The sequence below is a fragment of the Macaca fascicularis genome, chromosome 10 (assembly GCF_037993035.2).
Source record: "Macaca fascicularis isolate 582-1 chromosome 10, T2T-MFA8v1.1".
NCBI classification, from domain to species: Eukaryota; Metazoa; Chordata; class Mammalia; order Primates; family Cercopithecidae; genus Macaca; species Macaca fascicularis.
This window is the reverse complement of record NC_088384.1, coordinates 68,091,208-68,116,221: the sequence shown is the minus strand read 5'-3', so window position 1 is coordinate 68,116,221 and position 25,014 is coordinate 68,091,208. Positions and strand designations below refer to the sequence as shown.

Sequence of the window (25,014 nt, the reverse complement as noted above, 5' to 3'; positions counted from 1 at the left end):
GGGGTGCCCACCATTGCTGAGGCTTAAGTAGGTAAACAAAGCTGCCAAGCTCGAATTGGGTGGAGCCCACCGCAGCTCAAGGAGGCCTGCCTGCTGCTGTAGACTCCACCTCTGGAGACAGGGCATAGCTAAAAAAAAGCAGCAGAAACGTCTGCAGATGTAAATGTCCCTGTCTGACAGCTTTGAAGAGAGCAGTGGTTCTCCCAGCATAGAGGTTGAAATCTGAGAACGGACAGACTGCCTGCTCCAGTGGGTCCCTTACCCCTGAGTAGGCTAACTGGGAGACATCCCCCACTAGGTGCAGACTGACACCTCACATGGCTGGGTACACCACTGAGACGAAGCTTCCAGAGCAAGAATCAGACAGCAGCACTCGCTGTTCAGCAATATTCTATCCTCTGCAGCCTCCGCTGCTGATACCCAGGCAAACAGGTCTGGAGTGGACCTCAAGCAAACTCCAACAGACCTGCAACTGAGGGTCCTGACTGTTAGAAGGAAAACCAACAAACAGGAAGGACACCCACACCAAAACCCCATCAATATGTCACCATCATCAAAGACCAAAGGCAGATAAAACCACAAAGATGGGGAAAAAGCGGTGCAGAAACGTTGGAAATACAAAAAATCACAGCGCATCTCCCCCTCCAAAGGAATGCAGTTCATCGCCAGCAAAGGAACAAAGCTGGATGGAGAATGACTTTGACCAGTTGAGAGAAGAAGGCTTCAGTCAATCAAATTTCTCAGAGCTAAAGGAGGAACTATGTACCCAGCGCAAAGAAACTAAAAACCTTGAAAAAAGAATGGATGAATGGATAACTAATATAATCAATGCAGAGAAGACCATAAAAGAACAGATAGAGATGAAAATCATGACACGAGAACTACGTGACAAATGCACAAGCTTCAGTAACCAACTTGATCAACTGGAAGAAAGAGTATCAATGATTGAAGATCAAATGAATGAAATGAAGTGAGAAGAGAAGTGTAGAGAAAAACGAGTAAAAAGAAATGAACAAAGCCTCCAAGAAATACAGGATTATGTGAAAAGACCAAATCTACATCTGATTGGTGTGCCTGAAAGCGACGGGGAAAATGGAACCAAGTTGGAAAACACTCTGCAGGATATCATCCAGGAGAACTTCCCCAACCTAGTAAGGCAGGCCAACATTCAAATTCAGGAAATACAGAGAACGCCACAAAGATACTCCTCGAGAAGAGCAACTCCAAGACACATAGTTGTCAGATTCACCAAAGTTGAAATGAAGGAAAAAATCTTAAGGGTAGCCAGAGAGAAAGATCGGGTTACCCACAAAGGGAAGCCCATCAGACTAACAGCAGCTCTCTCGGCAGAAATGCTACAAGCCAGAAGAGAGTAGGGGCCAATATTCAACATTCTTAAAGAAAAGAATTTTCAACCCAGAATTTCATATCCAGCCAAATTAAGTTTCATAAGTGAAGGAGAAATAAAATCCTTTACAGACAAGCAAATGCTGAGAGATTTTGTCACCACCAGGCTTGCCCTACAAGATATCTTGAAGGAAGCACTAAACATGGAAAGGAGCAACCAGTACCAGCCATTGCAAAAACATGCCAAAATGTAAAGACCATTGATGCTAGGAAGAAACTGCATCAACTAATGAGCAAAATAACCAGCTAATATCATAATGACAGGATCAAGTTCACACATAAAAATATTAACCTTAAATGTAAATGTACTAAATGATCCAATTAAAAGACACAGACTGGCAAATTGGATAAAGAGTCAAGACCCATCAGTTTGCTGTATTCAGGAGACCCATCTCACATGCAGAGACACACATAGGCTCAAAATAAAGAGATGGAGGAAGATCTACCAAGGAAATGGAAAACGAAAAGAAAACAGGAGTTGTAATCCTAGTCTCTGATAAAGCAGACTTTAAACCATCAAAGATCAAAAGAGACAAAGAAGGCCATTACATAATGGTAAAGGAATCAATTCATCAGGAAGAGCTAACTATCCTAAATATATATGCACCCAATACAGGAGCACCCAGATTCATAAAGCAAGTCCTTAGAGACTTACAAAGAGACTTAGATTCCCATACAATAATAATGGGAGACTTTAACACCCCACTGTCACCATTAGACAGATCAACAAGACAGAATGTTAACAAGGATATCCAGGAATTGAATTCAACTCTGCACCAAGCAGACCTAATAGATATCTACAGAACTCTCCACCCCAAATCAACAGAATATACATTCTTCTCAGCACCACATCACACTCATTCCAAAATTGACCACATAGTTGGAAGTAAAGCACTCCTCAGCAAATGTACAAGAACAGAAATTATAACAAACTGTCTCTCAGACCACAGTGCAATCAAACTAGAAGTCAGGACTAAGAAACTCAATCAAAACTGCTCAACAACATGGAAACTGAACAACCTGCTCCTGAATGACTACTGGGTACATAACGAAATGAAGGCAGAAATAAAGATGTTCTTTGAAACCAATGAGAACAAAGATACAACATACCAGAATCTCTGGAGCCTATTGTGGGGAGCGGGGAGCAGGGAGGGATAGCATTAGGAGATATACCTAATGTAAATGATGAGTTAATGGGTGCAGCACACCAACTTGGCACATGAATACATATGTAACAAACCTGCAAGTTGTGCCCATGTACCCTAGAACTTAAAGTATAATAATAATAAAAAATAAAATAAAAAATAAAGTGCATTTCCTGTAGACACCATATCACTAGGTCTTGTTTTTTGATCCACTCTGACAATATCTGTCTTTTAATTGGTTTATCCAGACCATTGCCATTTGAAGTGATTATTGATATAGTTGGATTGATGTCTACCATACTTGTTACTGTTTTCTGTTTATTACTCTTGTGATCTGTTTTAATTTTTTTCTTCCACTCTTTTTCTGGCTTTTTGTGGTTGTGTTTGAGCATTTTATGTAATTGTATTTTCTCCTTTTTCTTAGCTTATCAATTATATTTCTTTTTATTTTAGTGTTTGCCTTAGAAAAAGGCAAACTTTGCCTCAGACAAAGGCAAATTCATTGTACACTTACAATGAATCCAAGTCCACTTTCAAATAACACTATACTGCTTCATGTGCAGTGCAAGTACCCTATAATAACACATTACTATTTTCTATCTACTGTTCCTGATATCATTAATGTCATTTATTTCACTTGCCCATTTTATATATATAAGCATATATATAAATGTATATATATAAGGATATATATATAAAAGGAGGATTGCTGTTATTATTTTGAACAGATTATTTTCTATTATATCAACTAAGAATAAGAAAATTAATAATTTTCATTTTACTTTAACCAATTCTTTGTTGCCTTCCCTTTCTTTGCGTAGATCCAAGTTTCTGATGTATATAATTTTCCTTCTCTTTTACAGGATTTCAACATTTCTTGCAAGGCAGGTCTACTTGCAAGACATTCCTTCAGTTTTTGTTTGTCTGAGAAAGTCTTTACTTCTCTTTCAGATTTAAAAGATAATTCCATAGGGTGCAGAAGTCTAGTTTGGTGTTTTTTTTAGCGAACACTTTTATTTCCCTCCACTCTCTTCTTGCTTGCATGGTTTCTGAGAAGCGTGATGTAATTCTTATCTTTGCTCCTTTATAGGTATCTCCCCACTCCCTGTTTTTTGTTTTTTCAAGATTTGTTCTCGAATATATCCTAGGTGTAGTTTTTTTGGCACTTAACCTGGGTAGTGTTCTTTGATCTTGCTAGATCTGTGGTTTGGTGTCTGACATTAATTTGGGGGAAATTTCCAGTCATTATTTTCTCCTCAAGATTTTTGTCTTCCTTTCTCTTTTTCTGATATTGCCATGTTAAGCTTGTTTATACCTTCTTTAGTTGTTCCACAGTTCTTGGATATTCTGTTCTATCTTTTTTCAGTGTTTGTTCTTTTTACTTTTCATTTGTGATTTTCTACTAACCTATCTTCAAGCTCAGAGACTCCTTCATCTGTGAGCTATGTCCAGTCTACTAATGAGCTTACCAAACTATCTCTAGCCTTTCACTTTGGATTGTTTATTAGAATTTCTATCTCTCTGCTTACATTGCCCATCTGTTCTTACATGTTGTCTACTTTATCTGTTGGAAGCCTTACCATATTAATTACAGTCGTTTTAAATTCACTGTCTGATAATCCCAATATCTCTACCATATCTACATCTGGGTCCAGTGCTTGCACTGTCTCTTCAAACTTTGTTGTTTTTTTTCTTTTAGTATGCCATCTAACTCTTTTTTCATACTTGGACATGATGTACTGGTTAAGTGGAACTGTAGTAACAGGCCTTCTGTGACATGATGATAAGGTGTGAAGTGGGAGGAAAGGAATCTATGGTTTTATGATTAGGTCTCAGCACTGTAGTGAGCCTATCCCTCTGACCTGTGAACTTCACAGAGCATCACAGTTCTCCCCATCCTCTGCACCTTTGCTGGGACCAAATATTTACAGTTAACCTGAGTTTGACAGTTCCCTTCTGTCAGATCAGTTAGTCTGTTACAAAAACTCCATTATTTCAGGCTCTGGTAAAATACTTTCCTTTGAAAGCAGGACTTGTTAAAAACAGTCCCCTGGCATATTTCAGAATGGTTATTTTCACCCTCTCCTATTAGAAGTATGAAGGAATTTTTCTCTGATATTCACCAAGAGAATCTGGTGGAGCATTTGAGAGGAGCATTTACAAAAGTGTAGTGGAGGGGTTTCTATGACTGCCCCATCCCAAAATTGATTAACACTCAGATTTGTCCACTCTGAGTCTCTAGCGGTTCCAGAAACTTGTCGTTTCCTATCCTGGTATTGATTCCCTTGTAAATATCTGCTCAGGGGTTTCCACTCTGATAAGTTGTGATTTTCTGTATTTGCCTGTTTCCCTAATTTTAAGTACAGTAGTTTGCCTAGCTCTAATGGATCTAAGAAGCGTTGTTGATTTTTCAATTGGTTCAGGTTTTTACTTGCTAAGGCAGAGCAATGACTTCCAAGCTCTTTATATGCTGGATCACAAACTGGAAGTTCATTTCTACATGAATTTGAAGATCAGCTTGTTAGTATATGCAAAAGGGCACCTAGAATTTTATCAGTATTACATTTAAACTGTAAATGCATTCAAAGAATATTGTATCTTAATTCCAGTCCATAAATACAGGATGTCTTTTCACTTTTTAGGTTTCCTTTAGTTTCTTTCAATGATGTTTTATAGATTTCAGTGCACTTTTTGTTAAATATATTCATATTGGTTTAACCTTTTTTGATAGTATTGTAACTGGAATGACTTTCTTAATTTTATTTTCATTGGGAATATTTTCTTCTATTTATACCTCTGTTGAGTATTTTTATCATGTAGGATGTTGAATTTAGTCAACTGCTTTTTTTGGCCCCACTAAAGGTGATCATGTGTTTTTTGCCCTTTACTCTATTGATATGCAGTTTCATTGGTTGATTTTTGTACGTTGAACTAACCTTGCATACCTGTGATAATTTCCACTTGCTCACGGTGTTAAAAACTATTTTTATGTGTTGCTGGATTCAGTTTGTAAATATTTTGTTGAGGACATTTTATCTACATTTAAAGGAATGTCAGTTTGTAGTTTTCTTTTCTTGTGATGTTATTGGTTATGGAATCAGAAAAAAATGCTGGTCTTATAGAACGAGTTGGAAAGTATTCCCTTCTCTTCTAATTTTAGAAGAGTCTATGAAGGAGTGGTGTTAATTCTTCCGTAAACATTTGACATAACTCATTGGATAAGCCATCTAGTCCTGAGATTTTCTTTATGAGAAGTTTTTTGGTTACTAATTTAATCTCTTGTTATAGGTATGTTCAGATATGATCTTTCTTCTTGAGTCAGTTTTGGTAATTTGTGCATTTCATGAATTTGTCCATTTTATCTAGGTTATCTACTTTTTTGTAAATAATTTTTATAATATTCTTATAATTCTTATTTTTGTAATTACTAAAATTTCTACTTTGAGTCTTCCGTCTTATTTTCTGGCTCAGTCTCACTAAAGATTTGTTAGTTTTGTTGATCTTTTCAAAGACTCAACTTTTGGTCTCATTGATTTCTTTCCCCTATTCTCTATTTCACTATTTTTACTCCAATCTTTATTCTTCCCCTCCGTGCTAGCTTTTGGTGTATTTTGCTCTTCTTTTTGTAGCTTACTAAAGTGGAAGATTAGGTTGTTTATTTGATTTTTTAAAAAATAGGTATTTATTTTGTCATTTTTCTCAAAGCACTACCTTTCTTTCTTTCTTTCTTTTTTGTTTAGTTCTATGGGGACAAAGTGCCTGAAGTTTACTTCTATACACAGCAGAATGTGGGTTCAGTTTCATAGCTGCATTAACTGGTTGGGAAAGGGTATGTAGCTTTCTATGAAGGCAAGTCACATGGGATTTTATTTATTTATTTATTTAAACAGAAATGTATTTCCACAGTTCTGGAGGCTAAACATCCAAGATCAGGGTGCCATGCATGGTTGTGCTCTGGTGAGGACCTCTTCTAGGTTGCAGACTGCTGTTTTTTTTTGTTTTGTTTTGTTTTAATTACGATGGAAACACTTCTTTTTGTATCCTCACATAGCAGAAAGAGGAGGTGAGAGCTCTCTGGGATCTCTTTTTACAAGGGTTCTAATCCCATTCATGAGGGCTCCATCCTCAAGATCTCAAAGACTCCACTTCCTAATACTATCAATTGGAAATTAAGATTTCAACATAAGAATTTGGGAGGAACGCAAACATTCAGTTCCTAACAGATATTCCTTAATTTATGTAATCATTCTCTTACTTTTAGGCATTTAGATTATTTTCTGCCTCTGCAGTAAATAATACTATAGTAGTGAGCATTAAAAAAAATAAACCTGTGTCATTTTTTCCCCTATATATTTCCTTAGGCTTTATGAATGACTGAGTCACAAAGAGTGCAGTTATTTTTACGTTCTGAATATACAACTTTCCTGGAAGATTGTACTGCTTCACACTCATATCAATTTTCTCACTATACTCTTGCCACGATTTAGAATAACCTTTTTTTTTAGTCTTATTAACTTGGTAAAAACATTATGTCTCATTTCTTTACTTTTCATTTATTTGATTCTATAATGAAACATTTAAAAAGAAAATGATAGCATGTTTCTAATGGATAGTGTGTTCAAATATTGACAATTTGTAAATATTATTCACAAAGATGCGTCTGACTCCTTTATCTAAGATTTGGGGTCAAATCTGTAGGTGGTGGTCATGTGAATTCTGGGAATGCAATGTGTTTTTAAAGGACCTTCTTTCTAGTATATTGTCTTTAGAAGCATCTTTTGAAATTTTTTTGAAGCTCCCCTTTTTTTCATAGGTCCTTGAACCCTGAGACAGTAAATCAGTATTATAATCACAGCTAACATTTACTGAGTACTTAGAATTATTTGCTAGGTATCTTGCCAAGCACTCTACTTGTGTTATCTCACTTAATGTTCATAATCACCCTATAAGATGTACAAAGCTTTTATTTCTATTTTATGAATGGAGATTCTTGAGTACATAGAGATTAAGTTATTTGGCCAAAGTCACAAAGTTAGTAAGCAGCAGTACCTGGATCTGTACCCAGACATTCCGACTCTAAAGCCTTACTCTTAGGCACTTTGATTCCTGGCAAGATTACTGACTTTGGGATGGTTTTCTTCTAAACATGTAATCTGGTTTAAATTTTTAAAAAAATTTTAGATTCAAGGGGTACATGTACAGGTTTGTTACATGGATATACTGTGTGATGCTGAGGTTTGGGTTTCAATTGAAACTGTCACCCAGATAGTGAACATAGTACTCAATTGGTAGTTTTTCAACTCTTGCTCACCTCCATCTGTCCCCCTTTTGGAGTACCCCAAAGGACTGTCTATTTGGAGTGTCTGTTCTTCCCATCCTTATGTCCATGCGCACGCAATGTTTAGCTCCCACTTGTAAGTCAGAACATGCAGTGTTTGGTTTTCTATTTCTACATTAATTCACTTAGGATAATGGCCTCCAGTTTTATCCATGTTGCTGCAAAAGACAAGATTTTGGTGTTTTTTTTATGGCTGCATAGTTTTCCATGCTGTATATGTACTTCATTTTCTTTATCCAATCCATTCTTGATGTGCACCTAGGTTGATTCCATGTCTTTGCTATTACATAGCACTATAATAAACATGGAAGTATAGGTATCTTTTTGATAGAATGATTTATTATCCTTTGGGTATATACTGAGTAATGGAATTGCTGGATAGAATATTAATTCTATTTATAGTTCTTTGAGAAATCTTCAAACTGCTTTCCATAGTGGCTGAACTAATTTACAATCCCACCAACAATATGTAGGCGTTTCCTTTTCTCTGCAACCTTGCCAATGTCTGTGACATTTTTTTTTTCTTTTTCTCTTTTTTGAGATGGAGTCTCGCTCTGTCACCCAGGCTGGAGTGCAGTGGCATGATCTCAGCTCCCTACAACCTCCGTCTTCTGGTTCAAGCGATTCTCCTGCCTCAGCCTCCTGAGTAGCTTGGACTACTGGTGCCTACCACCACACCCCGCTAATTTTTGTATTTTCAGTAGAGATGGAGTTTTACCATGTTGGCCAGGATGGTCTCAATCTCCCGACGTCATGATCCACCCACCTTGGCCTCCCAAAGTGTTGGGATTACAGGCGTGAGCCACCACGCCTGGTCTTGACATTTTAAAAACCGTCATTCTGACTAGTGTGAGATAGTATCTCATTATGATTTTGATTTGCATTTCTCTGATGTTTAGTGATACTGAACACTTTTTTTTATGTTTGTTGGCCACTTGTATGTGTTTTTTTGAGAAGCATATATTTATGTCCTTTGCACAGTTTTTAATGGGGCTGCTTTTTTTTTTTTCTTGTTGAATTGTTTAAGCTTCTTATAAATTCAGGATATTCGTACCTTGTTGGATGCATAGTTTGCAAATATTTTCTCCCATTCTGTAGGTTGTCTGTTTGCTCTGTTGATAGTTTCTTTTGCTGTGCAGTAGGTCTTTAGTTTAATTAGGTACCAATTTTCACTTTTTGTTTTTGTTGCAATTGCTTTTGAAGACTTAATTCTTAATTCTTTGTCTAGGCCAATGTCCAGAAGAGTATTTCCTAGGTTTTTGTTTGTGGTAAGAGATAGAGGTGCAGTTTCACTCTTCTGCATATAGCTAGCCAGTTTTCCTAGCACCATTTATTCAATAAGGTGTCCTTTTCCCATAGTTTCTTTTTGTCAACTCTGTCAAAGATTAGTTGGTTGTAGGTACACAGTTTTATATTTGGGTTCTATTTTTCTACCAGTACCATGCTGTTTTGGTTACTGTGGCTTTGTAGTATAGTTTGAAGTCAGGTAATGTAATCTGGCTTCTGTTTTTGTTCTTTTTCTTAGGATTGCTTTGGCTATTTGGGCTCTTTTTTGGTTCCATATGAATTTTAGAATAGTTATTTCTAATTATGTGAAAAATGATGTTGATAATTTGATAGGAATTGCACTATATCTGCAGATCATGTTGGGCAGCATGGACATTTTGATGATATTGCTTCTTTCAATTTATGAGCATGGAATGTTTTTCCATTTGGTAATTTCTTTCAGCAGTGTTTTGTAGTTCTCTTTGCAGAGATCTTTCACATGCTAGGGTAGATGTATTCTCAGGTATTTTAGTTTATTTTGTGGCTATTGTAAATGCAATTGTGTTCTTGATTTGATTCTCAGCTTAAACATTATTGGTGGTGTACAGAAATGCTACTAATTTTTGTACCTTGATTGTATACCCTGATACTTTACCAAAGTTGTTTGTCAGCACTAGGAGTTATTTGGTGAAATGTTTAGGGTTTTCTAGATATGGAATCATATTGTCAGTTGAGAGTGATAATCTGACTTCCTTTTTCCTATTTGACAAACTTTTATTTTTTTCTCTTGTCTGACTGCTCTGGCTAAAGCTCCCAGTACTATGTTGAATAGGAGTGATGAAAGTGAACATGTTCGTCTTGTTCCAGTTATTAGGGGAATGTTTCCATCTTTTGCTCATTCAGTATAATGTTGGCTGTGGATTTGTGATAGATGGCTCTTGTTATTTTGAATTGTGTTCCTTTGATGCCCAGTTTGTTAAGAGTTTTTAATATGTGGGGATTTGGGATTTTATTGAATGCTTTTTCTGTGTCTATTGAGATGATCATATATTTTTTGTTTTTAATTCTGTTTATGTGGTTAATCAATTTATTGATTTGTGTATGTTGAGCCATCCTTGCATCCCATTAATAAAACCTAATTGATAGTAATGGGTTATATTTTTGAAGTACTACTGGATTTGGCTTGCTAGTATTTTGTTGAGGATTTTTGCATCTATGTTAATTGGGGATATTGGCTTATAGTTTTATTTTGTTGTTGTATTTGCTAGATTTTCATATTAGGATGATACTGGTTTTGTAGAGTGAGTCAAGAAGGAATCTCTTCTCTATTTTTCAGAATAGTTTCAGCAGGATTGGTATCATCTCTTCTTTGTATGTCTGGTAGAATTCAGCTGTGAATCCATCTGTTCAAGGGCTTTTTTTGGTTGGTAAGTTTTTATATTGGTGATTAAATTTCATAGTTTATTGTTGGTATTTTCAGGATTTCAATTTCCTTCTGGTTCAATCTTGGGAGGTTTTGTGTTTCCAGGAATTTGTCCATTTTCTCTAAAGTTTCCAGTTTATGTGCATAGAGATGGTTGCAGGATTTTTTTGTCACTGAGGATCTTTTGTATTTCTGTGGGATTGAATATAACGTCACCTTTGTCATTTCTGATTGTGCTTATTTAGATTTTTTTTTTTAATCTGTCTAGCTAGTGGTCTATCAATCTTGTTTATCTTTCAAAAAACAATTTTTCATTTTGCTGATCCTTTGTAAATTTTGGGGGGGCTCAGTTTTGTTTAGTTCTGCTGTTATTTTAGTAATTTCTTTTCTTCTGCTAAGTTTGGATTCAGTTCTTGTTTATTTTAGTTCCTTAAGTGTAACATTAGGTTGTTAATTTTAGATCTTTATATCTTCTTGATATAGGTGTTTATCGCTATATGCTATAAACTTTTCTCCTAACACTGTTTTTGCTGCATCTCAGAGGTTTTGGTACATTTTGCCTGTATTTAAATTTGTTTCAAATAATTTTCTGTCTCACATTTTTGTTTATCCAAAAGTCATTCAAAAGCGATTTGTTTAGTTTCCATGTATTTGTATGGTTTTGAGAGTCCCTCTTGATATTGATTTCTAATTCCGTTCCACTGTAGTCTGAGCTGGTATAAGTACATTTTTTTTTTTTGAATTTGTAGAGACTTGCTTTATGACCAGCCATGTAGTCGATCTTAGAGTATGTTTGTGTCTGAGCACTGCTTAAGTTACATCTCATACATTTTGGTTTGCTGCATTTGTTTGTATTTTCATCTCAAAATATTTTTTAAAATTTTTTTCTGATTTCATCTTTGGCCCATTTATTTATCTGTGTTTAATTTTCATGGATTTGTGAATTTCCCTCATTTTCCTTCTGATATTGATTCCTAGTGTCAGTCTATTCTGGTTGGAGAATGTATTTAGCATTATTTCAATCCTTTTCTTATTTTTTGTTTTTTGTTTTTCTGGGGGATGTCTAATATATGGTCTGACCTGTGGAATGTTTCATGTACACTTTTGAAGAATATATTTTTTTCTGCCATTCTTGGGAAGACTGTTCTATAGATGTCTATTAGGTAGAGTTTGTTTATAGTGTTGTTAAAGTATTAAAGTAATTTATTTCCTTGTTGATCTTCATCCTGGTTGTTCTATCCATTATTGAAAGTAGCCTATAGGGGTCTCCAACTATTGTTTTTGACCATTTCTCCATTCAATCACATTAGTTTTTGCATCATGTATTTTGAAGCTCTGTTGTTAGGCACATATATGTTTGGAATAATTATATTTTCTTGATGGATTGACACTTTTATCATTATAAAATGTCATTTGTCTTCAGTAATAACTCTTAAAGTCTGTTTGATTGATATTTTTAAGCCACTCAGGTCACTCTTGGTTACTGTTTGCACAGTTCATTGTTTCCCATCTTTTCACTCTCTGCTTGTTTATGTCTTTTAACCTAAAGTGTAGCCCTTGTAGATCGTATATACTTGAATCTTACATTTTTGTCTATCCATTGTGAAAATCTCTGCATTTGGCTTGAAGTTTTAAATCAATTCCCACATAATGTAAGTATTGATAAGGTAGGATTTATACTTGCCATTTGTTATTTGTTTTCTATATGCTCTATGTCATTTTTGGTCCTCTATTTTTCCATTGTTAGTTTATTTTGTGTTAAGTAGAAATCTTCATAGCATACCATTTTAATTCTATTGTCATTTATTTTACTAATGTTTAAACTTACTTTAAACTGGGGATCACAAAGAACATCTTAACACTGTATTTTCAGCTAACATCACCTTAATAATAAGAGTGTATACAAATTTTACTCTGACATGACTCCATTTCCTTCCTCTCTTTTATGCTGTTATTGTCATCAAGATTACATCTTTATACATAGTATACCCATCAACACAGATTTGTAATTATAGCTTCATGCAATAGTCTTTAAAATTAGATAGTATAAAAAGTTGCAAACAAAAAGATAGTTACACTGTTTTTATATTTATCCATGTAGTTACCTTTACCAGTGTTATTTCTTCATGTAGATTTGAGTTGCTCTCTAGTGTCCATTCATTTCAGGCTGAAGGACTCCCTTCAGTATATCTTTACTTAAAAAATGGATTTTATTGTTTATATTTGAGGTTTACAATATGATGTATGGGTTACATATAAAGAGAAAGCTTACTATAGTGAAGCAAATTAACATATATATCAACTCATATAGTTACTTTTTATTGTAACAAGAGTGGGTAAATATCTACTTATTTAACAAAAATCCCAAATACAATGCAATTTTATCAATGATAGTCCTCATGTTGGACATTAGATCTAGACTCATTTATCCCACATATCTGCTACTTTGTAGCCTTTGACCTATACCTTCTCATTTCCTTCCGTCTTTGACCAGTAAACCATTGTTTAACTCCCTATCTCTGTATATTTAAAATTTTTAAGAAGATTCTATATATAAGTGAGATCACGCGATATGTTTCTTTCTGTGTTTGGCTAATTTCACTTAGCCAAACGTCCTCTGGGTTCATCTACATTGTGGCAAATAGCAGGAGCTCCCTTTTTAATGCTGAATGATATTCCTGTGTGTGTGTCTTTGTGTTGACAAGACAGGTTTGTTTATCTCCTCATCTGTTGACAAGTCTGCCAGTTCTGCTTTAAAAAAATATGGAAATGTCTAACCTCTTCTTTAATTTTGAAGAATAGCTTTACTGGTGTAGAATTCTTGGTTGACAGTTCTTTTTTTAAGCACTGTGAACATGTCATTTCACTGCCTTCTAAATTTCATGGTTTGTGATGAGAAGTCAGTTGTTAACACTATTAAGCCTCCATTGTATATAAAGAATCTCTTAATTCTTGCTGCTTTCAATATTCTCTCTGTATTTCAACACTTTGATTTAAATGTGTCTAGATGTGGATCTCTTTATATTACTTGAAGTTTACTGGACTTCTTGGGTGCATAACGTTTTAATCAAAGTTGGAACATTTTGGGGCTTTACTTCTTTAAATATTCTTCCAAGTGATTTCTCTGTTCTCCATTTGGGACTCCTGTGATGCATATGTTGCATCACAGGTATGAGGCTCTATTCATTTTTATTCATTCTCTTTTCTTTTTCTTTTTCAAACTACACAGTCTCAATTGATCTGTCTTCAAGTTTGCTGATGCTTTCTTCTGCTTGCTCAGATCTGCTGCTGAAAACCTCAGTGAATTTTTTATTTCAGTTATTGCACTCATCAACTTCAGAATTTCTATTTGCCTTATTTTTAAAAGCAGTTTCTATCTCTTTATTGAAAGTTTCTATTTTGTAAGACTTTTAAAGACATGGTTTCCTTAATTATTCAAACATATTTAAAATAGTTGACTTAAAATCTTTGTCTAGACTACACATTGGGTACAGTGTACACTGCTCAGGTGATGATGGGTCCACCAAAATCTCAGAAAACACCAATTAAAAACTTACTCATGTAACCAAACACTACCTGTTCCCCAAAAACCTACTGAAATAAAAAAAAAGTAAAGTATTTGTCTAGTATGTCCAATATCTGGGCTTCCCCAGAGACAATGGATGTTAACTTCTGGTGGTGGTTGTTGTTATGGGTCATACTTTCTTGTTTCTTTACATGTCTAAAATTTTTTTCATTGACAACTGAACATCTCCAATAACATAACATGACAAGTCTGAAAATCATATTTTTCCTCCTCCTTAGGATTTGCTGTTGTTGCTATTAATACAAACTGGGCCAGGCATGGTGGCTCATGCCTATAATCCCAGCACTTTGGGAGGCTGAGGCAGGAGTACTGCTTGAGATCAGGAGTGCAAGATCAGCCTAGCAAGATCCTGTCTCTGCAAAGAACAAAAAAAGGAAATACAACTTGTAGAGGGGCCCTTCTGTTTTCCTCTACCCATTCCTTGTTGTTCATTGTTTGAGCACAGCTCTCTTTTCTAGTTGTCATTCAATGCTTCAGAAAAAATGGCAAATAACTGTTTACACGACAGTTGAATACCGTGGTAATCATTGTTGCAGATAAGATTCATCAATGGATGTTAAAATTAGTGGGTGAAATTTTGAAGACAAATAAAATTTGCATAGCTTCAAAGTACCTTTCCCAAAATATTAACTCCATGTTGTCAAGGTTAACAAGAGTAATAAGACATATTGATGTCAGAAATCCCATGGTATGAGGCGATGAGGAGGACGTGGCATAATTTCATTGCCATGATGCATAAACTCATCCAGATAATGAGAACATATTAGTCAAAAGTAAATTGAGGGGCATTTGTGAAACAAATCATCCGTACTCAAAAGTGTCAAAGCCATTAAGGAAAGACTGGGGAAAAAATTATGAAACTTGAATAAGGTCTGTAGTTTAGTTAGTAGTATTGTTGCTATGTTAATTTGTAGCTCTCATTATTTTACCATACATACACAAATTGATAACATTAGGATGAGATCCATGAAGGGCCCCTTGGGATTCTCTGTACTATTTTTATGACTTCTGTAAGGCCAAAATTAGCTCAAAATAAAAAGTTAAACAAAAATTGTTGTACCCAAGGTGAGAGGATCACTTGAGGTCGGGAGTTCCAGGCCAGCCTGGCCAACATAGTGAAACTGAATCTCTACTAAAAATACAAAAATTAGACAGACGTGGTGGCATGTATCCTTAGTCTCAGCTACTTGGGAGACTGAGGCAGGAGAATGGCTTGAACCTGGGAGGCAGAGGTTGCACCGAGCCAAGATTGTGCCACTGCACTCCAGCCTGGGCAACAGAGCAAGGCTCCATCTCAAAAACAAACAAAAAAAATTGTTATACCCAGTTTTTAGCATCTTAAAGGACTAATTTTTATTCCTTTAATAATTTTTGTCATCTTGCTCAAAAACTTGATATTTTTGGACATGGTATTTTAATGAGAACATGACTAATGCTGACTATGGGTAGGAACACTCTGAAAAATTAAAAATGATTTCACCAAGGTGTTCTCAAATTCTTATGATACCTTTTCATCAGAGTTTAAGTTTAAAACCCTGTTTTGTGTTTAAAATGCATTATATGCACTGGTATTGTTGAACTAACATAGTTTACAATGATGTGGGATTTAACTTTGAAATTTTTCTTTTCTATTTTATATGGAATAGGGTGTCTTGCTATTCACAGCTAAATGATGTAAGCTGGAATTACTAATGCTGTAGCTGGAATTCTTATTCCTTGGAGACTTTAGAAGCTATTGCTTGTAGATTACTTTAAATGCTTAAACGTTGGGAATTTGGTTCTGGTGGTTTTCCATATTTAAGAGGTGTTTAAAAGCAAATGAAACATGGAAAGTTGAAAAAATGAAAAGGTATGTGTAATCTTGAGTGCTGTAACATATAGTTAGCTGTAAATACGGGTAGTTATGAATTCCTAGTCATCTCATTTATGAAGAAATATCAACCAAATCTATGCTTTTCAATCTGTGGATTTTGTTAAAATGCAAGTTCTAACGCAGTGGTCCTAGTAGTCTACCTTTCTAACCAATTCCCAGGTCGTGCCACTAACTCCTAGTGCCCGCTGGTCCAGGGAAAACATTTGGAGTACCAAGAACTTAAATGACAGGAAAGAAAATGCTATGCATGAGTCCTGTCTATTTCTGGCAAAGACTTTCAAAGAAAGGGACTTAATTTTTTTAAAGTGATGTATTTAAGTACCTAAAGGAACTCTTTAATTTGAGAAACTCTTGCCAGTGAAACAAACTTGGGAGACAGGAAGAGCTGCATGTGACACACCAGTCATCTTAATGTCACATGTCACCTGAGTGGAAATGTGGAAAGAAAAGAGGCTGTGAAGTCAAAGATTAAGCTGAACCAGTCAAGGGCAGGTAGGAAACACCTCCTCTCAGGCACACAGAAATCCCCCAGGAGGAGATTTACCGCTGCCACCAGGGGGCGCACCGCCACAGCGATCCCAGGAAGAGCGTCTGGACCCAGTCATTCTGCAATTCTGGGTCTGGAAACCTGGGCGATGAACTGAGATAAGGAGATAGACACAGCACTGTATAATGTGAGACCATCCCATTAGCCTCAGGTCTCTCTGGGGATGACGGCTTGGTGATGGGTCGTGTATTTACCACTCAAGTTTTTGCACTGGACAGCTGAACTGGGCTTGAAATGGATTCCGCAGTCAGATTTGAGGCCTTGGGCAAGAGGGGTTTGCTGTGATTATCCCCATCAGAATAACACAGGGCTGTCTAAAGTACAAAGAGCCAAGTGACATTGGCATTTCTTTCCTCTGAATGTTCTGTATTTTCAAAATGCTACATTGCCACAAAGCACCCTTCTGTGGAAGGGTTGGCATCATCTTTTACCACTGAGGAAACTGAGGCGCAGGGGAGGAATGGACTACACTTTAGATCTGTGGCCAAATCAGAATCAGAATACCAGCTTCTTGCTCCAGCCAACCACAGCAGACCACCTGGGGTGGGCAGCCCTCCCCCTGCCATCTCAGGGTTCCTCTGAATGAGCCTCGGGCATAGAGCTGCCAGCCAAGGCTGGGAGGAGTGGCTCCTTGGAAGGCAGGCCTGGAGGCCCAGCCTAGCCTCATGCTCAACCCTGCCAAAGTCAAACCATGTCAATTTCTTTCATTTAAGTCAACTTGTCTTAACTGCTGACACATGAACAGATTCTTTTTTCTTTAATTTCTTAATTAAAAAAATTGGACATACTGATGGAAGAAAAATAATTTTAAAGCTATAGAAGAGTATAAAATAAAAAGTGAAAGTCCCTCTTCATTCACTGACCCCCAACCCAAATCTTGTAATCCCACATCCCAAAGTAATCAGAGATTGAGTGAGAAACAGAGATGATTTTGCTTAACTTTACAAAAATGGGATTATACAATTCTTACTGTAACTTATTTTTTTTTCACTTAAGATATACTGTATATCATGGTCTACCAGGATGAAGTTTTGAAATTTAAAAATGCTAAAACATTTTTTAGATCTATTGTCTTGATTAAAAACATGGGATTCCTAAGCCTAGTAATTGTATGTTCACAAAAATAACCCTTCAGGGCTCTCCCCAGGCTCCTCTGCCACACTCAGCACCTTGTCTGCCCAAGCTTACAAGGGCAAAATTAAATTAGTGGCATGTATATGTTTTCTTTCTGAATGATCCTGATAGAATGAACAAATTCCTCAAATCGTGAATACTTAACGTTTGTCCTCTGTGGATTAAAAATTTTAATCTTTTTATTATTTATGGGGTTCTGAATTATTTCTTACAGGAGTCTTTAAGAAACATAGTACTCGTGTGAAAAAGGAAATACATATAGACATAGCTACAGGGTGTGTTTGCATACTCTGTCTTTATTTCTTCCAAACACCCCAAACAAGACAATTAAAAATATCGACAGACAGGAGCTGGATGGTATATTTTTGCTTTTTAGACTTTCCCTACAGGATTTACCAAAAAATATATGCCAAGCTGTCCCTTTCTCTGAAACAGCAGGTCTCAAACCTTAATATGAAAAGATACTTGGGACCTTGTAAATAGTGCAGATTGTTGAGCTTCCTGAGTCCCACGTCCTCAGGATAGGGCTGGGGATGCACATTACTAAGAAGCTCCCACGAACTTTTTCTGCCCAGCAGAAAGGAATTTGATTGACAGGATCCTCCATGAGTTTGTCATGGCCGGGTGTGAATCTTTCCTGATGGAACCTATTCTACTTTCCTCTGATTTAGAAGAAAAAGGAAATGGGTTGTACTGACTTTTGCCATTAAAAGTTTCCTCAAACTCTAATGTACATTGCAGGAATTCTTCTGTGCTTGTCTTTGACAGCTTGGCCCCCTGAAGTTTCCCAGTGGACCTGTTGTCCTGCAGTTTCCCTTGGGCTCCTCCTTATGTACTGATTTGAGAAGCAGCTGATGACTGTTTCAATTTCAACTGAAGTTCCTTACAAAACTAGCTAATCTGGGAGGTCATTTGTCTCTGATCCATATGTAGTGGTTTGATTATTCTTGGCTTATACTAAACTTGGAAGGGAACTGAAGCATTAGGTAAAAACAACCTACACCTTCACAGCGTGAAAAAGAACACACCACAGCTACACACACCGCAGTGGACAGACATCACAAAAACAAAGATGGGCAAAAGCAGCCTCCCTTTATCTGAGGCTCAAGGACAGGCAACAATGATCTAGGGTACAGGGTTGGGAAGAGGCACTATCTCTGGGGAATTACTGCCTGGTGAGGGGCTGGCACAAGGGAGACTTACAGGGAGAGCAGGAAATGTTCCATGCCTTGGTCTGGAACCTATGAGGATGAATACACATATACAGAGTCATTGAGTTAATGCTTAAGCTGTGTACGTTTTGCCTCATGTATCTTATACCTCAACACATTTTCTTTTTCTTTTTTTTTTTTTCTGACACGGAGTCTCGCTCTGTCACCCAGGCTGGAATGCAGTGGCGTGATCTCGGCTCACTGCAACCTCCACCTTCCAGGTTCAAGCGATTCTCCTGCCTCAGCCTGCTGAGTAGCTGGGATTACAGGCATGCGCCACCATGCCTGGCTACTTTTTGTATTTTTAGTAGAGACAGAGTTTCACCATGTTGGCAAGGTTGGTCTCGAACTTCTGACCTCAGGTGATCCACCCGCGTCAGCCTCCTAAAGTGTTGGGATTACAGGCGTGAGCCACCGTGCCTGGCCAACAAATATTTTTTAAAGGCAACTGTGAATCTGACAATGGTCCACTAGGAAAAAAAAAAATCTATAGTCATATTCATGTGGTGAGTTAAAAACCAAACAAATGCACACAGTTGGGCAAAAAAGAAAATTAAAAATTAAAAACTCTTTTAAAAGAAGCAGTCTATTTGAACTCCAGTCATAAACTGAACATCGAAAATAATGTGAGCTCACCTTGCAGACACAATACTCTCAAGAGAGCAATTTTTTTTTTTTTGTCCTTCAAAATATAGCCAGTTAAGAAAGTGTCTGAAGAAGCAGCTTTCCTGGCTTTTTGATAAAGACGGTGGACAAGAATGGGGGTGAGAAGACACAAGTTATTAGGTCTTCCTTAGTAAGGATGGGGTTTTGTCCAAGTCTATGTGACTGCACAGGCGCAGGCGGATTTGTCTGGAGGTGATCAGTGCTATCAGTGTAGTGGCTTCCTGGGCTATGTTTGCATGAGGCAATGACAGGAAGCCTGGCCCTTCAAGTCTCTAGGCAAGACGGGGATGCTGTATACAAGGCCTGTTCTAGGCATACTCCATGGGGGAATTTCTCCCTTTCATCCTCCCATCTGCTAACATTAGGTCTCACTGTGCTTAAAGGTTTTCCATGAACACCCAGGGGTCTTTCCCCTCTGAGCATGGGCCAGGTCTCCTTGTGTTATGGAACAGCAATGGTGAGAGTTGATGTCTCTTTACCAAGAAAGTGGCTTTTCTGATTTTCTCTTCCTCTCTCCTCCTCTCTTGTAAATCAACGGCTTGCCTGCCACACCTGGGAATGTTTGGTGTTATGGAGACATAACCTTGCTTTGTCCTGGAAACTGCTCCACAAGGTCTGGGCGCTGGTGGCAGGAGGAGGCTGGAGAGCTGGAAATAGCACAGGAGGGCACCGAGCTGCACCTAGTTTGGGCACAGATGAGGTCCCATTCACTGGCTGGTGGGTGATCTGGCCTGGGCTGAGAGTTAGCAAATATAGTCACGGGAGGCTTTCTATTCTTTGTCCTAAAGGCAGAACTGTGAGAAAGACTAACCACCTTTATTCACCACCTCAGTCAAGGTCTCTGCATGGACCTGAAAACAGAATGTTTATGGCAGGTCAAATCAGGGGGAGTAGACAGTGACCCTGGCACCCAGCCCAAGGTGGGGAGGTGCTCTGTAAATACACCTGTCTTATTCCTGAAAGGGTGAAGACCCCCACACATCTGGGAGTGATCTCTCTCTTTCCAGGCAAGAAATACTCTCAGACTGAAGTATCAGAGCACATTCTTCATTCCCACTCTTGCTCCTTTCACAGTTAAGTTTCTGGGGGGAGCTTTCAAACACTGGAAGAGACAGGTAGGAGAAAAAATAACTGTTTTCTTTGGAGAGGAGCCCCTGAGGCCTGTCTCACTTGGCCATCACCTGGTGGGCTGAGGAACCTACCAGGTCTCAGCTGCTGCCAGCCTAGGGACCAGGATCCCCACCTTTCTTCCCTAGGTGGTGCCTGGTCGCCCAAGGAATTGCTCTTTGTGCTTTACTTTAATGGTGCCCTTCACTCCAAAATCTGTCAGAATGAATAGAAACCCAATCATCATTTCTATGTGTCACAGGAGTGCTCTCCCTCCACCCCCCCCACCACACACACACACACACACTCTCTCTCTCTCTCTCTCCTGGTGCTGAGATAATTTCCAAGAAATTGCCAATTCCTGGTTATTCTCCTTCCTCCTGGCTCCCTTCCTAACTCCCCCCTCCATCACCAGATTACACAATTCCTTGAGCCTATGGTATTTTGCCCTGGAGCTGGTGTTCATTTCCTAACTCAATTAATTCCAGATTCCTTCTCTCACCTTTTATTTTCCCTCGTTTTCACTAGAAAACACAATTTGAGTGTCTCTCCTGGTTAGCTGAATTCTTCTCACCTACTAAACTTTCTTTTCTGTGTCTCCAAAAGCTTGATGGAGATAACACAACTAGAGAATTCTCCCCACACGCTCCAGCATGGATGAACTCATATTTTTACATCCTCCTTAGTATCTGCAGCCAAAGCAAAGGGAAAACCACTCAGGCATTGTGGGGGAGGTACCCTGAGTGTCTGGAAGATGCCAGGCTGAGAACAGCAGTAATAAATGATATACCCAGAAAGGAAAAGTCTCTGGTCTTCCTGGGTGAAATGGCCTTTCTGTGGAAAGGCGGCCACCTATGACCACTTCCTTTGCCCTTTGCGGTGACCTTGCTGTCTCCAGATGCTGTCAGGAATTGTCTGGGAGGAGATTGGGGTGGCGGGGGGTGGTAGAAGGTCAGTCACAGGTGGGGACACCTTTGAACTCTGCGGGCCCTCCCTGACCTAGACTGGGGAGCCCTGTACGAGGTTCCCTGCTTCCTTCCCACCTCCTTAGGGTATGAAGCCAGATTCCCTGATCTGAATGCATTCCATGGAGATAGTCACTCAGACAGACACCTGGTTTCAGGTGATCCCTTTCTCAACAAGGACTTTTGTTTTCAGCCCCACCACAACGGCATCTCCTCCTCAGCCCAGCCAGCAGCCCCAGGGTAGCATCTGGGAATAATCCAAGGAAGCCCAATGAGGGAGAGTGGGCTGTGTCTGGGATGGCCAGGGGTCCCCTTCAAATGGGCACCTTCTGCAGGGTCGTGAGCCCAGCCATCTCTAAGGCAGCCCACACCTTCAGCAAGGAGGGGCAGGAGACCTGGAATGGGGAAAATGGGAGGACTAAGGCTCTAACGTCGGAGATAGGGCAGGCTGCTGTTACCTGCACAAGGCCAGGAGCCTCTTCAGGCCGCCTCTCCAGGGACCCTGCCCGCCGTCCCCACTTCCGATCAGCCACAGTGCTGGGCTTCGTCCAGCACGAATAGAAAGCGAAGTGTGAGCCCAGGCCAGAGGGGGGAGCCCGGACACCCTTATGGAACCAACAGCCACTGGGAAGGCCTGTTCCAGATCCCGAGTCGGGCGCACAGGGGGATCCCCGCAAGGGGGCAGAGGGAAACCCGGGAGGCCCGCGAGAAGAGGCGATGCCAGCGGCTGGGCTCGGGCAGCCAAGTGCACTCGCGGCGCCCCGACTCCAGGTAGCAAGTAGAGAGGAGGCTGAAGAGCCCCTCGGTTTTTCCGAAAGTTTCCAGCGAATCCTTCTTGGTGAAGATCGGCCTCTGGGAGGCAGCGTGTGTGCTCCCCTAGAGGGGGCCCCTGCGCCGTCCCCCTTCCCCTGGCACGGAAGGGTTGAAGAACTGCACACAGGGATCCCTACCCAGCCCAGTCTCCTCCCCGCGCGCCCCCTCCCCGCCGTGCCGGCCAGCGCCGGGCTGTGTCCCAGGCACTGCCCCCCGCCAACCGCGGCCCGACCAGCTTCGCCGCTGCAGGCTGCCGGGAGCCGCGCTAGCTCATGCTCCCAGCTCTCTCAATGCTCCCTGTTCGCTCCGGCCCGGACCCGGCCCCCAGCACGCGGACCATGGAATAGGCGGACGGCCCCGCGAGGCGCTCCTGCAGCCGGCGAGGCCAGAGCCAGCCCGGGGTGGCTTCGCCAACCGGCGGAGTTGGCCAGCGGCGGGCCCTCCTCCCGTCGGTCCTCCCCCGCTCCTCCTCCTCTGCCCCAGCCGCCCCCGCCTCCCGGCCGCCCCCGCCGCCCCCGCCGCGCCGCCGCCCCAGGCCGAGCGCGGGCGCGGAGCGTGGGAGCCATGGCGCGCGAGGAGGAGCGGGACCCCGAGAGCCGGGAGGCGGCGGCGCGGGCGAGCGGCGAGGAGGAGGAGGAGGAGGAGGAGGAGGGAGGGGAGGAGGGACTGGGCGATAGCTACGACGAGGGCGACGACGAGGAGACGGGCAGCGGCGAGGAGGAGGAAGAGGAGGCGGAGGCGGCGGCCGGGTGGGAGCGCAGCGAGGACGCGCGGCTGCTGCGCGCAGGGCTGCCTCCTGCCGACGTCCCCGCCGCGGCCGCCCGCGATAGGAGCGGCCGCCGCCCGCCGAGGCCGCCGCCCGGCCGCCCGAGGATGCGGCCGCCCGGCGACGAGGACCGCGCGCGTCGCCGCCGCCGCCGCCGCCGCCGGAGGGACCTTCTGCTGAGCCAGCTCTGCTTCCTGGCCTCGGTGGCGCTGCTGCTCTGGTCGCTGTCGAGCCTGCGAGAGCAGAAGGGTGAGTGCACGCTGCCTGCCCCGAGTGGGCGCTGCGGCTCCGGCGGCTCGGGGCTCCCGGGGCCGGGCTCGGGGCTGCTGCGGGCGGCCCGGCCGGAGCCCCGGGGTAAGCGGGCTGGCTTGGCGGGGGGAGTGGGGTGCCGGGCACGAGGACTCCCCCTGCCCCACGCAGAGGCATGGGAGGTGGGGACCCTGAGCGCCAGCAGCCGGCAGGCTTGGCCGCCTGGCCGACCTGGGAACATTTACCTGTGCCCGCCTGTGCGCTGCTTACTCGCGAGCTGGAGGGACTGCTGGTGGCGGTGGCGGGGAGTCTTGCCCTCCATCAGCCCCAAGGCCAGGGATAAAGTTGTGCTGGTAAACCCGGCTCCTGTGCAGGTGACCACCTGTACACTCCTCGGCTTGCTGAAGGATTCAAGGTGACTGCTTAACACACAGTTGTCTGTATGTTCTCCATACAGAAAGCTGGCGGGACGGCCCGAGTAGAGAGCTCTTCACCCCCCCTTTCAGAACAGGTGCCGGGAACTTCGGGGAGGGAAAAAGTGTTGGCCCTCCAGCTACGGGCTAGTAGAGGACTTGTTCTCCTAAAATGACCACTCACTGGGAAGACAGGGACTTATTCTCTAGCAGTCCCTTTTGCAGAGATACGGCTGTGGAAGAAATGGTTTGCAGTGGACCACGCATCACACTGTCCGCTCCTCTCCCGGTGCTCTGCGCAGGGTCTGCCCTTTAACCCACAACTTTTGTCTTGTCTTTGTCCTTGGCCTTTCTTGAGCTGAAATAGATCTTGTGTGCTCAGAACAGTTGTCTGCTGAAACAGTTTCTACCCTGTGATTCAGCTGTCTAAAAAACGAAGGAAAGACATGAGAGACTAACTGTTGTAAAATGGTTTTATATCCCGGCTGTGGAAGTGGCACGATTCGTGGGGAAACAACCGTGTAAAGGATTGTGAGGAAAGAAACAAAACAAAACAAAACAAAACAAAACAAAAAAACAGTCACAAGTATGTGTGCTGTGGTATTAAGGTCGACGTAGCTCTAATGCAAGGTGTTATGAGGTGCAGAATAAAGACATTTTGATAGTCACTATAAAATATTTTCAAAGGTGCCGTGAATTTAAAAAGGGGTTTCCCCCAGCTTGGCTGGTCTCCTGCTTGGTGAGGAAGCTGAACAGGCGTCAGTCTTCGTTCAGGTCTTAGCAGACCGCTTGACGGACTTCATCATATATGGTAATAGCAGAGAGTCCGTCTTGGTCTTCAGTGAAGCTGTTGAAGACTCCACGGCTCTCTCCATTGCTCTCCTGGATCTCAGATCCCGTAGCCTTGGGTTCTGACATCAGGAAGGGGGCCGTGCCGGTGTGAGGGAAGCAGAATCTCTCCCAGGGCAGATTCACATCTGCCAGACATCAGTCTACTGAGAGTCTCACTAAGGGGGTTTTCGCTAATCCCCTTTTTATTTTCCTTTTTTTTTTTTTTTTCTAGTGAAAAACCAGTTTATAGTTCATGCCACCTTTGGAAAGGGCT

General features: G+C 40.9%; 1 protein-coding gene and 1 long non-coding RNA gene across 6 annotated transcripts in view; one reads left to right on the top strand and one right to left on the bottom strand.

Annotated features, from left to right (window-relative positions):
* LOC141407891 (uncharacterized) overlaps positions 1-24,800 on the bottom strand; it is a 42,648-nt gene extending 17,848 nt beyond the window's left edge. Inside the window, exon 1 of the long non-coding RNA XR_012419101.1 lies at positions 23,742-24,800. This is a non-coding gene — a long non-coding RNA (uncharacterized lncRNA). The remainder of the gene's footprint in view (positions 1-23,741) is intronic.
* Positions 22,371-25,014, top strand: part of SLC24A3 (solute carrier family 24 member 3) — a 503,791-nt gene continuing 501,147 nt past the window's right edge. For 3 of the 5 annotated variants that reach the window (XM_005568241.5, XM_015457749.4, XM_015457748.4), the window contains exon 1: positions 23,015-23,496. In XM_005568241.5, coding sequence (XP_005568298.2) covers positions 23,046-23,496 — 451 coding nt within the window. In that variant the 5' untranslated portion in view covers positions 23,015-23,045. Of the gene's footprint in view, positions 23,602-25,014 lie in introns of all 5 variants that reach the window. The other 2 variants (XM_065522715.1, XM_074004677.1) reach the window with 1 other exon arrangement.